The sequence below is a fragment of the Lissotriton helveticus genome, chromosome 7 (genome assembly GCF_964261635.1).
Source record: "Lissotriton helveticus chromosome 7, aLisHel1.1, whole genome shotgun sequence".
NCBI classification, from domain to species: Eukaryota; Metazoa; Chordata; class Amphibia; order Caudata; family Salamandridae; genus Lissotriton; species Lissotriton helveticus.
The window spans coordinates 785,770,653-785,783,821 of record NC_136068.1 but is presented as its reverse complement, the minus strand read 5'-3'; the positions used below and the strand labels follow the sequence as shown (position 1 = coordinate 785,783,821).

The window sequence follows — 13,169 nt, the reverse complement described above, 5'->3', positions numbered from 1 at the left end:
TGGAGGCCTTGGAAGGGGCTTGTTGTCATAGGAGTTTGGAATAACTTAATTCGGAAGTGGCTGTGCGCGCACGCACACACAACACCAACCCAACTCACTGCCATGCATGATGTGAGCAGACTGGTCCGACAGGTTAATTAATGCAGGTGAGTCATTAGTGCCTGTATGCTCCACCTTCCACTGCTACTTGCAAGCATGTCCAATTTGCTTTAGGTGTTGCTGGGATATCAGGGACCAGAGTTGTTGCCTGTGCACCAACTGAGGAATCTTACCTTTGAGTTGGTCCGTCATTGGAACTTTTTATTTTATCGTTGAATCACCGACTGGTGCAGTTACTGAAAGCAACATTACTTTTATTCATCATTTTAATTCCTTTACATGCAGACTTGTCCTATCTGAGCATGAATTGCATTTGCACTGTGTAATAAATAGCATTTTATTTTTTTTAATGTTTCTATTTAAAGCATTATTTAAGCATGGACAACCAACCTTGGGTGTGTGGCCGTTCACAAGTGGCACATGAATTAACAGTAGATGTAGCACCAAAGAAAATGTGCTACATGGCTAAACATTTATAAGGTCCCAAAGGCGAGACCTGTTAGCTATGCCAATGCTTGTTTTAATATAATATCAGGACCTTCGGTGGACATATCACTGAAAATACAAGATTAAATAAAAAATATTATGGTTTACGGGTGCTCGTGGAAGACCATTTCTATGGACTTTAATCTAGAGAATATTAAAGTGATTCTGGTATTTTACTAACCTCTGCCGGTCATTTTCTATCAAGAAAGTTTTAGATACAGTTGCCAGAATTTTTTTTTTTAAAGAAAGTCCCTCAGCAGTAAGCATTTCTGGTATTTTACTGATTTCTACTGGTCCTTTTTAGGTCTCGGCCTGATCCAGAGCATGCGCTGGTCTGCTCGAGACATTTAGTAGCTGCTTTGAAAAGTGCTACTTTCCCAGCGACCAGCTTACTATCACGTGCATAAGCGCGCGCGTGACTTGCACAGCTGCCATTTGGTTTTTTTATTGTGCGTTTGAAGGCCCTACCTTACCATGAGCGCTTCGCTTCAATGCCTGTGTCACTCTGCTGGCCTTCGTGTCAGTTCTTCTTTCTCTCACACTCGGCGCTCGAGGGAGAGAGGTGCTTGCACCCCCACTCCATCATTCTCGCTATATCACCCCCCCCCCGCCATCCTTACCATGCCTGAAATGGAAATATAGAAGTGCCAATTTCCACTGTTCTAGAGTGCCTGTTCGCTGCTGAGATGTATGTGATGTGTGTGCAGTGAGCGCAGCTGTAGCCAAATGTAGTGGAGTGCTGATGTATTGCACCACTCCTGTGAAGTAACAGGGCTCGTTCTTTCAAACGTAGGAAGTGCGGGTACTCTGTATTGGACAGTGCATGCGTATATAAAGCACTGATCCCACTCCTCAGCTTTGGGTCCTGCTGGCCGTCACCACGGGAAGAGAGACACAAAGCTCACATGTTTTTTTAACGTGAGAATTAAGAGCTTAGGGAGCCGCCCTTGGGTTTTCTATCCCGGTCTGCCCCTCATCTCCTGTCCATTACCACCTCCCTGCTTCTACCCATCTCTTCTCGGTGTCTATCATGTCGCTCGTGCCCTTCCTTCTTTTCTCTCTCACCTCGGTCGCGTTTTCTCACATCGCTTACCTCTTCCTCATGTCTTCCACCCAAAGGATATTGTGCCGCCCCTCTCCTTTTGAAGTGGGTGCCCAGAGCCGGAGTGACAGGGCCCTGAAGAGGGCAGGCTGAGCCGGGCTTTGAAGTGCTGGGCAGCCTGTGTCTCTGCCCTGCCCCCACTGCCCCCATCCCCAGGGGCTGGGCCCAGCTGGGTCTTTGAAGTTTGGAGCCGGCACTGGTGCCACACATTCTTGATCTCTTTCACATTCTTAATTATTCACCAGATAATTGGGCAGAGGGGGGGTGGGGGTTAGTCATTACTAAATTCCAGGACTAACAGACCTCAGAGCAGCTGATAAGACGCCTTTAAAGGGCTGTTCGTGTTTGGTGCATGGGATGGGGAGGGGCTTCCCCGTGTCCCCTCGCTCAGGCTTTCAAAATTACTATTTAGGGGACTGCGATAGCTCTGGGGCTTCTTGCAAAATAGTCTGTGATGTCTCGCGCCCTTACATAGCATTGCTACCCCTGGCCCTTTGAGGATGTGTGGACCCTTGGAAATTACAATAATACAATGCATACGACGTAATAAATTACATTGACGCTCTTTGTGGATAATGTATGTCGCTTACCACAGAGGCCCTGCCCTGTCAGACGACCCCTGATAAGACCAATAGGCCTTACTACTCTCTTCCTGCGGCTCAGGGCAATAAAACGTAGGGGTGGTCAGCCCTCTCCACATTTTGGCCCTAGCTGGGTGGCAATACTAGGATGATGTCCTTTCTATGTCGCCCTGCGTGTGAGGTAGCGGCAGCACACTCAGGGTGCCTCAGGGCCCCCATACCAGGACTTTGATTCACACCAAAAGCAGGAACAATATAAGTGACTTCCCCGGGAGAGGATGTGGTGTAATGACCAGAGCTGCCAACTTTGAAGCTGAACCAGGCTCGAGCCTCTGTGTCGGACCAAGATCCTTTGATTCTGGGCATGTCACTTCATCTCCCAAAGCCTACACAAGCATTGGCATAGCCAATAGGTCTTGCATTTGGGACCTTATAAATATTTAGTTATGTAGCATAATATCCTTGGTGCAACCACATCAACTGTTGCATGGCTAAACACGTATATAGTCCCAAAGGCGAGACCTATTGGCTATGCCAATGCTTGTTTATGAAGGCAGTTAAACAGAAAAAAAGTCCCCACCGGAAGAAGACCAGTCATAGGGCTGATCTCCTGAGCCCACAAAGTACATACACATAAGTATGTACTAATATATAAGTATATAATAAAGTATATACAAGAGGACTGGAATGCTCGACCTAAAAAGGGCTCAGCACAGGGCAGGCGGGGTGTTGCTTGGCAGTTAAGGGGATAATGTGCATAACTTTGTTGCTCCTCATATACAAAACGCAACATAATTCCAGAATGCAAGCCAATCACTAATGCATGTTCGCCATCAAAAATAAAATTAAAGCTTATGATCTCAGTCATACAGGTTTCACGATTTTCAGCTCAATGCTTTTAAACATGAAATGAAATACTGGTAACTTAAAGCATTTCAGCAGCTGCTTCTCATGTATTACAACCCCCATCAACTTAAGATTTACGAAAGACACATTAAAACATACTGATAAGAAATTACCTTAAGAGCAACAAGCAGTGTGACGGTTTCCACAGAATAATAGCCTCTATCTACATAGTCCCCCATAAACAAATAATTTGTGTCCGGTGATTTGCCTCCAATTTTGAAGAGTTCCATCAGATCATGGAACTGGCCATGAACATCGCCACAGACTGTAACTGGACATCGCACTTCTTGTACATTGGATTCCTTTGTCAAAATTTCTTTAGCCTGGAAAAGGAAAAAAGAAATCCCCACATCAACATGAAGCATGACAAAAAAGACTAATAATGAATGGATGGGGTAAAGTCCAAGCAACCCCATTCAAGACAAGCAAATTTTCTTGGGTTAAAGATATTTAGCCATTCAGAACTGAAATGTGTTCACCAAGGCACTCAAAGGGACACACTTTAACGTCGAGAGGGCCACGCAGTGTATTTAAATGAAAATGTGTGTACAAGAGTCTCTCCCAACACTTCTATATTCTCACGTATAACAAGTTCTAGGCAGTCAAGATTAACAACAAAGCCCAGGTCAAGCTACCAAAAACTTCACATCTGGATAAAGCCACGCCCTTGATGCTGGAGAAAGATGAGAATTTGAAAGAGATGAGATATTCAGTCCCTTAAACTAAAGACCAATTTCATCATTGAGAAAACTATCTTCAACTTACCTCAGGACGGTGGCAGAGAATTTGTAATCAAACACAAAGGTGATGGGAGCAATGCTTGCAATATGCAACTACTGGCAATCGTTCATAGAAGCATTCCAACACATCGTTCTTTTGCCCACTATGCCACCTCAGTTTGGAGCTGCCATTTGCCTGTCTTCACTCGGCTCCAACAGAACAGACAGCCTAAACTTACAGGCTAGCTCCCCCCTGAGCCAGAACACAAGCAACCCAGATACAGTTTCTTTGCCTCCTACTTGACTGGGGAAATAACCAGTACTTTTAAAGAGTTGGCAAGACAGTTTAAGGTAAACTAACTGGATTGGGAAATAATTATTTTTAACGTTAAAGTGTACAAGCAATGTTGCTGCGCATTTGGAGATTGGTGGATCTTACTTCAAACTCGGTGTGAAAGTGAGATTTTCACATTTTAAAAAGAGGCCAGGCAGGATTTAAAGCATTCATTTTTTTTGTTTATCTTGTCAGTTGAAAAACTTTAATTTTCTTATAAAAGTCAGGCACCGTTTGATGAAAATACCTGAAATTTGGCAAATCTGGCAAATACGCTCAAATTAATATTGGTATTTTCTTATTTATTCATGTACATAAAAAAGAAAAGGGGGCAAAAAATTAGGCAGAAAGTACTAAGGATTAGTTTTATATTGTTATTTCAATTTTTCTGCCAATCCATAAATTGGCGGGGCATAGCTGAAAGAGGAGGGTTAGTAACATTTTTACTTGCTAAGAACTTTTCAGCAGTTTGATAAATCAGTGCCAAGTAGTTAGGAAGCAACATCAAGACCAGGTACATTGGGTTAAGAGAAGATCGAATGTGGGGGGTGGATTGGCAAAAATACTTTTAAATTTACTAATAACTTTGGCACATTTTGATGTACCTATTCAGGCAGTGTCTTACCACATTCAACCTTTTATTTTTAGTATTAGTAAATTTAGGCAGCACCAACAAGGCAGGAGCCCGCATTAAATACACTTTTTTTTAAGTGGGGGGAGGGGCAACAGTTATTTGCTAACGACTTTGGCCATGCTCAAAACACCAATTTGGCAAATGTACAGAAACAAACAAGAGCAATCAAGAGAATATAGTAGGTGGCGCAAGTTAGGCCATGTGTGATTTGCACTGGTAACCGTATTTTCAAAATTTCAGTAGTTTGATAAGTTTCAACCAAAACTCCTTGTTAACTGATTCTTTAAAAGTGAATATATATATATATATATATATATATATATATATATATATATATATATATATATATATATATATATATATATATATATATATATATATATATATATATTTTTTTTTCCAATCCTGGCTTAGCTATTCAAAAGAACAGGCACCGACTCCGTGGATGAAGATCAAAGGTTTTTATTTGCCAATAAAAACGATCAGACGCGTTCACTACATCTGCTTGCACCAAGTATATATAGATATAGATATAGATATAGATATAGATAATTTGCAGGATGATTAACTTCCCTAAACAAAAAAAACCGGTAGAGGGATAGTTAGCACTATCTTTCAGTGCTGGATAAAAACAAAAAAACAGCTTTGGCTCTTGGACTACCCTTGCAGGACCATTCTTGATGTAAGCATCTGCCAAGGAATCCTTCCCAATAAGTGAAATTATACATCGCTAACAAACCCAGTCAACAAAAAGCTACTCTCTGATAATACACTTTATTTTCCCTCTGTATAGGGCTCGTAAAACCTATAACATAGTGTTAATGCAAGTTTTTAACTTCTTTACAATGTGCTTTGCATTTAAACTTTGACTTATACACATTTGTTAATATGGATAAAGATGCATTAATTGATAAAAATGAAATCTCATCCTTAATAGAATCGTCCGTTCTGAACTCCACATCAACCTTGACTTGCAAATATGTAGTCAAGCAGGCCCTGAGACCCCAGTCCCAGGGTTACGGATTGATAGGTCACAGGCGAGAGGGTGCATAGCTGTCAGGCAAACACTGACAGGAAACTCTTGATCAATCACACAGATAGGCGCAGCAACATTACAATGGTCCAGGGAGATTGCCCCAATAAAGTACACAAGGACGGAGGAGGTATGTGCAGTACTAAAACCACCATAAAGTCAGATGCCACACAAGTTAGGAAATCCTTGCCGAACAGAACCTAGCACACGTAGTGATCACACACTCCCATGCCGGACATCTGGACAACATGTCTACTAGCCACGCTGTGTCCATGCGAGGTAGAGACCCACTTTTAGTAACCATTTGACCATTCATTTATGACTCCAAAGACAGCAACCAATATTCCTCATCATATACAGTAACGGAAACTTTTATGACCAGTCAGGTTTTTTTTATATAAGGAGGACATCTACTGATTGTAAATTGAGACAGCCCTCAGACCTCATATCCTTTAACTGTGTTCCAGGCCATAACGTTTAATTAAACTGTTCCTGTTTTGCCAAATGCCCCTTCTCTTTTTTCTACGCTGTTTTAACTCAACACTTTTGCGAGCCACCATAGGAGGATTGGGACCTCGCATCTAACTGCAGCCGAAGAAAGGAGACCCCACCCCGATAGGTTCACGTTTGCTCAACGAGAAAGGTGGGAAGCCACAGCAATTGACTAGAAGTTACGCTGAATCCCCAAGGCGGAGGTTCGTCCTGAAGCAGCCATCACAGAGGGTGAGTAAGAGACTACATCTAAACCCAAAACATAGTCTAAAGCATTTGGCATATGGTAAACTAGGGAGAAGCATAAAAAGATAACCTGCGCACCCGGTCACTGACCGGGCCTGATATATTACCTATTTTATATGTCCTAACTGAATCAGTTGTAAGGCGGCCTCAGAGGCGTTCCCGCGGAAGTCACCTTTGTTCAATAGCCGACACTAGCTAAGGTGAATATAGCGCTGGTCTCCCAGGACGCTGATTTTTGTGAAATAGCTATTCTGATTGGGCTTAGTGGACACCATAGTCTGTTTTTTAGTTCAACTTTTTCCCAGTGCTAATGAGGTTTCTAAACAACCATAGTATCTGGAAGGAGTGTGTGAGGTGCATTTGGCTTGACCCTGGGCCTTTACAGGGCGGAAATCGGATAGGGAAAAATTGGACCCAGGAAACTGGGCATAACCTCTATGTCACCAAGAGGGGCCGGTGATTCCAGAGTTAATGCGATACACTTTCTATGATTACCACCTTTGTCTAGAAGCAGATAGTGGTAGACTATCCTGCTTACTTAGGAACGTATCCAAAGCATGTTTTCTCTTGATAGAGGCTATGTGATGACAAAGTACTAAATTTATTTTGACAAAGTAATTTTTTCTCGCAATTATTATTGAACTGTATTATTGTATGATGTTGCATTGATTGTTTATTAAAAACTGTAGTGTGAAAAATTTAAATTGTGCAGTTGCTGTTCTAACATCTCATATTGACTATGTTGCAATACTACATATGCATTCTATCTTGTTTTTATTGAAACTGTTTGATGCCAAAATTGTAAGAACTGAGTTCCTAGTATGTAATTTGTAAGAGTGCACCACGTACGACTGCTCCAACGATTAGACAAACAAAACTAGAAAAATGTCATTTGAGTTGTATTTAACCAAATTATCTAAAATTCCCATGGATTACCCATTAAAGCATATGGAAACTAGGTTGTCGAAACAGATAAAGAGAATTGATAGGTTTTTCCAAGCGTGGCATTTACACACATTTCCCTGGCTTAAGGAGGGAAAATTTGACACAAACCTAATTAAACACAATAAAACACAAAAAAGACAAAATATGAAGGACAAAAAAAAAAAAAGTCAAAAGAGAATCAGTGTTAGACATATGGGCCATCTTTGAGGAGGTTCAAACCAATAAGCTCACACTGCCAAGCGAGAGCAAAGCCTCTGCACCTCCCCCACCGTATGCAGGGATGGATGTACTCACAACAGCTTCCCTTGCATTACGATTCAAACTCAATAATAGAAGAAGACAAGCCCCCCACCAAACGACGGTCATATAGGTCTAAACCCGGGAAATCCAAAAGCAATCGAACCCAGACACCTCCACAACACAGACCAAGTTCCTAGGGAAGGACCCAAAAGCTCGACTTCCCGTCCACCACACTCAGCAGGTGACACCTTGACAGAAGATAAAATACACAGGCAAGGGTAAGTGAGTGACAGGAAAGTTGGTAGCGGTTCTCGATAGCAACTTAGCGAGGTCAGGGGATGAAGGGAGCTCCAGTCCCCTGAGAACCGATGACAAGGGTGAGGCTACAGGGGGTGCCCATGTAGCGGAGGAGGAAACAAATTTAAAAGTGAAGCCCGGCTAATAAAAGCAGCACGTTGCTCTGAGCCCAAGAGATAGGCCAGGCAGAGTGAGGAAGAGAGGCATGAGCTGATGCTCAAGAGAGAAAGGGCGTGCAAACGAGCTAGAGCGAGAGTACAGGACAGCACCCTCTTCGTGACACAAACTTGGTACAGGGCGCAGCGTTAGAAGAGTCAGAGGTAGATGAAATGTTACTAGCGGGGCTCAGAGCCACATCGTAGTCAACATAGGAGAGGGGCTGACCAAGAAATAAAGGAACGAGGCAGCCTGGTGCTTATCCCCCCGCGACGGAGGAAAAACAAAATAGCTTCTGTGCGTGCACATGAAAAAGGCAGCGACAAGGATACGTGTTGCTCCTCACGGGTGCAAGACAAAGATAAACTAATCACGAGGGAGATAATCACTACAAAAGGTGGCAAAGACTTTTGCGCACCCATCTTGCAGCCTATACACAGATTGGACTGAGGAGAGGGACCAATATGACAGGTCTTGTCCGAGAGAAGGAACGTTTGAGCTAAAGGGCAATGCAGTAGCAGAGGATTGCATCAGGCATAAAGGAGGAAACACTATTTGGGTCTTCCACTACATGCAGAAATGCCTCACAAGAGGGGAACGCTATGTTGAGGAGAAACCCGTAGAGTCACCTAGAATTACAGTGTGCCAGCTACTGCAGAAGGTTGCGGTGGGGATTGTATATGTGTCATGGGCCCAGATAGACAAAGAGGGGTTGAAAATAAAGTTAGCCTCATTGCTGGGTGGGGCAGGGAAATCGATTATGTTACGAGAAAAACACTGCTGGTATCAGCCGAGCGACAGGTGACATTAAGAGTCTGCTAAGCAGTCTAAATGGGGAGCAGACTAACATCGTATTCCCCTAAACTCGCATTCCAGCTCTCACGCTAACAAATACCCAACATGATGGGCTGCATTTAAAAATGCACAGGCACTGGATAGGGACTGCCCTAAGAGAAATATTCCTTGACCACTCAGATGTAGGAAGGATAGTGGCATAGACTATGAAGCCAGAGGAAAGCATACATGATTCCCTAAATAGACTGAGGAAAAGATGGGGACATAAAAAAAAATAGACAGCAAAGGACTGATACGGGCCCATAAGTCAAATTTTCTAAAATATTGTGAAGAAAGGGTTACCCACCGACATACAGAGGGGGCTGGACAGCGTAGTCGGTTTGGATCCCAAACCCTGGCGTGAGATACAAACTCACATAATCCACTACCATAAGAAAAGGATAGAGAGAAGCAGGCACAAACCTAGAGACAGCAAAATTGTTGCAGCAAAAGTTGAAAAAGAAGTGCCCTAGAGGGAGCAGCAAGGGCCGCAGTCATGCAAAGGGCACCAGTCGCAGCCATGCAGATGACACAATGGGGGTTCTACCGTAAAACTTTAGAGGGCTACAGGTAGTTCAGGAGTAAAAACAGATATGGTAGAGCAGGCCAGGGAGGGTGGTCGCAACCATACATTAGACAATGCTACTATTGCAGTAGGCAGGGTCACCTGGTAGACATGCCGGACAAAGACATACCATGAGCAGCAGAAGTTAGAGAACCAGGGGGAGCTGCCACAAGCCCCCACATCCGCCCCTCCTCGGTACCAAGCACAGGGTAATCACAACGGATCATACACTCAGTCGCAGGGAGGTCTGCTAGTCGCCACACAATCGCAGCAGAAATCAAGTACTTGGGCGAGCACGTGGCAGCAGCAACCACAGACCAGGTACCCATTTTCAGGCATGATTCACACGCTTAACAATTTGTTTATGGAGTGTAGTCCTGACATCACCGTCAAAAGCTTTAAAGCCTCTGAATAAAAGGAGGCCTTGCTCTATGAATGAAGCCATCCTCGGTGAGCGGAACAATGTTCTTCTTGTGCCTGGAATGATGGGACTCAAACTGCACTATCCCCACATGCGAGAGTCAGTAAGCCAAGAGGCCTCAGTGTTGTGTGACCAGACATTTCAGTGTTGTATGACCAGACGTCTCAGATTTGCCCGGACAGTACCGGTTCTTTTGGTCTCAAGTCCCAGTGTTGTGTGACCAGACATTTCAGTGTTGTATGACCAGACGTCTCAGATTTGCCCGGACAGTACCGGTTCTTTTGGTCTCAAGTCCCAGCAAATTTTCCCAGGTTTTTGGGAAGCCCTACTGAACTAGCCTTTATGTTAGTTAGTCTATGTCCTGTAGTGCGTAGGGGTCTGTGTTTGCTCCATTGGTGAACTCAGTCTTCAAGGCATTCTGCACCCCTCTGTGATGTGGAACTTTAAGTCCTACTTATATTTTTGTGAAATGTCATTTTGTTTTTTGCTTTAGAAATCTGGTCAACCTACTTCGGCAGGATGCCGAGCTCGAGACACCAGTTTGGAGTTCACCAAACATTCAAGGCGGGGTAGGACCCAGGGGAAAGGGGGGTGCCAGGGACGGGGCTTCGGAGTCTCTTCTCCTGCTCGCGATGGATCGCAGGACACTGGGTGCGCCCCTTCCTGACTCAACCCAATTCCATATATAGTCCACTCTTGTTAATCCAACCTTGCAGGCACCATCCAGGAAACAGTCGGCCCTGTTAGCCAACCCCCTGGGGGGAGCAAGTGGTATAGGAGAGGGGGGGGATCCAAAGAGCAGCCTCTGACCCTCTCCCCACGGGTCAAGGGAAACAATTAAAGATGCGGCTCAAGGAAATGCCCAAAACTAAAAGAAAAAACGCCCAGGAAGAAGATCCCAGAGAAAAAGGCGAATTGAGATTAGCCAAAGACAGGTATCTGAGGCCACGAAGGAGGGCCACGTTGCACACCATGTGCCAGGAGCAGGTAGATGTACAAACCAAAAAAATTTGTTCATGGGGCACGAGGCAAACACCAGGAAAACCAAACGGCAACATGCCACATTACGACACACATACAGCGATCACAAAGACTGAACTACATAACTCATAGCAAGAGCAATTGGGGGCAATATCAAAACCGGGTAACGCCCCCCACCAGGAAAATAGCCTTGGGAAAGGGGCCGCCCAGCAACAGCGCTCTTATGCGCGCCTTTGGTAAAACTAGTGACACCTATAGAAATTCTGCTAAAGCCACAATTCTATCCCTCCCTTCTACTCCCGAGACCACTACACAAACCTATCCAACACTGATCTGACTGCCCAGAACCAAAATGTCATAAGTTCACAAAACACCGAAGGGGGAGTTGGCACACACAGGAGGATTGGGGGGCATTGGCTTCTAAAAATAGATAATCATACTTATTCACTAAACATTTCTAAAAGACGTTTCTAATGGGGGTTGCCTTCCGATACCGCACTAGATCATGAATAGTAGGTTGATGGAAATCACACCCCTGGGGTAAAATGTAGGGTCTCTAAAACCATTATTAACGGAGCATAAGTAACTAGTTGAATTAACAATCAACCATGTTCTTTCAAATACTGGTAACCGTAAAGACAACAAAGTGCACCAACGCCGACTTGTCAACCCCCACAACCCAAATGGAAAGGGGGGGCGAGAACATTGAAGAACATGCATCAATGAAAGGAGAGAATGGAAATTGGGCCCTCAGCGAGGGGTCTGCATAACACCAATGTGGGTACACCGTTTTAACATGCAGTCGAGCCCTTCAATGGCGATTACACTCTTGAACTAAATACTGCAAACATTTTAAATGGTCAGAAGAAACACTATCACCGGAGATACCTCAACTGTAGTATCGCAACAAAAGTTATGTATATTTACATGGTTACGTACAATCTGCCTATTCTGGGTAGTCCCACACTTGAGTACTACCGAAGAACTACTGAATCAAAAGAGATTTACTAATGAGCCTGCCTAGGTATCCAACAATTACACTAAACAGATCAGCATCTCACATGCACTGCGTCCTTTTGCATAACATATGGTACCAGCACATGACCACAGCCGGCTTTGAAGCACCAGCCAGGTCACGTTATGTCTGCTCATTGATCACACACGCTGTGGGCACAGATAGGCTTTACTTTTCCCAAGGAGTAGCCCTCGAGAAAGCAAGATGCCTTATTCACCTTTCTACCTTAGCAGAATAAGATCCAGCACAAAAAGATAGAACCACACAGGTTAGTTGGACACAAAACCAAATAGGACACCAACCCAACAGCGCTATACATCGTGATAGAAAGCAATGAGATCCAACCCGCGCTGGATAGAATGCGTAGCAAGGGTACCATAATGGAAAATATCACACGGCAGCGAGATTTTCCTGAGAAGAGATTTTTGGAGGTAGCAAAACCCCCCGAGTTTGTGCACTAACACATGCGCTCCAGCGTCCATCTGTGGACCCAGAGTGGCTTAGTGTATCCGGGGTGGTGGTCTTAAACAAGTGGCCTCCTGACATGGAATTCCTATATAGGGCCGTCCAGCTGGGGGAAAAAAAGGAAGAATTGGAGCTTGGGGGTGGGTTGAATGAAAATAGGACTATCCCACGTCAAGAATTTTGGACACAGAGGAGGAGGGTACACTTTGTTAGAAGGTAAATACCAACCTCCTGATTGTACGGAAACTTACACTGTATTCCTTATGTTTCAGAGGAAAAGTAATGCTTCTGATGGGCTCGAAAGTTAACTGCAGAGTGATATAATATATTCCGATATGCAATGGGGCACCTCCACACTTCAGGATTATTATTGGCAAGCATGCCTACGGTCAGTTGGTTCCTGGTTGGAGAGAACTGGGTTACATGGTGACCATGCACATCCAGACCCTGGTCATTCTTGGAGAACAGCTAACAGACTTGTACCAGCACCCGTTATAGAAAAAGACCACCTTGTTGCACCAAATTCGTGAAAGGAAAGCAGTGGATTATTTTGGCTAGGGTCAGTTGAAAGGCATTCCAGAAGAAATGACTATTCACAGAAGCACATAAGGAGGCGGG

The 13,169-nt window shown here is 44.2% G+C and overlaps 1 protein-coding gene across 1 annotated transcript in view; it reads right to left on the bottom strand.

Annotated features, from left to right (window-relative positions):
- The window catches only part of LOC144769189 (serine/threonine-protein phosphatase 2A catalytic subunit alpha isoform), a 204,848-nt gene that overhangs the window by 128,139 nt on the left and 63,540 nt on the right, over positions 1-13,169 (bottom strand). The window contains exon 2 of the mRNA XM_078653208.1: positions 3,288-3,497. Within this exon, the coding sequence (XP_078509334.1) occupies positions 3,288-3,497 (210 nt within the window). The remainder of the gene's footprint in view (positions 1-3,287; positions 3,498-13,169) is intronic.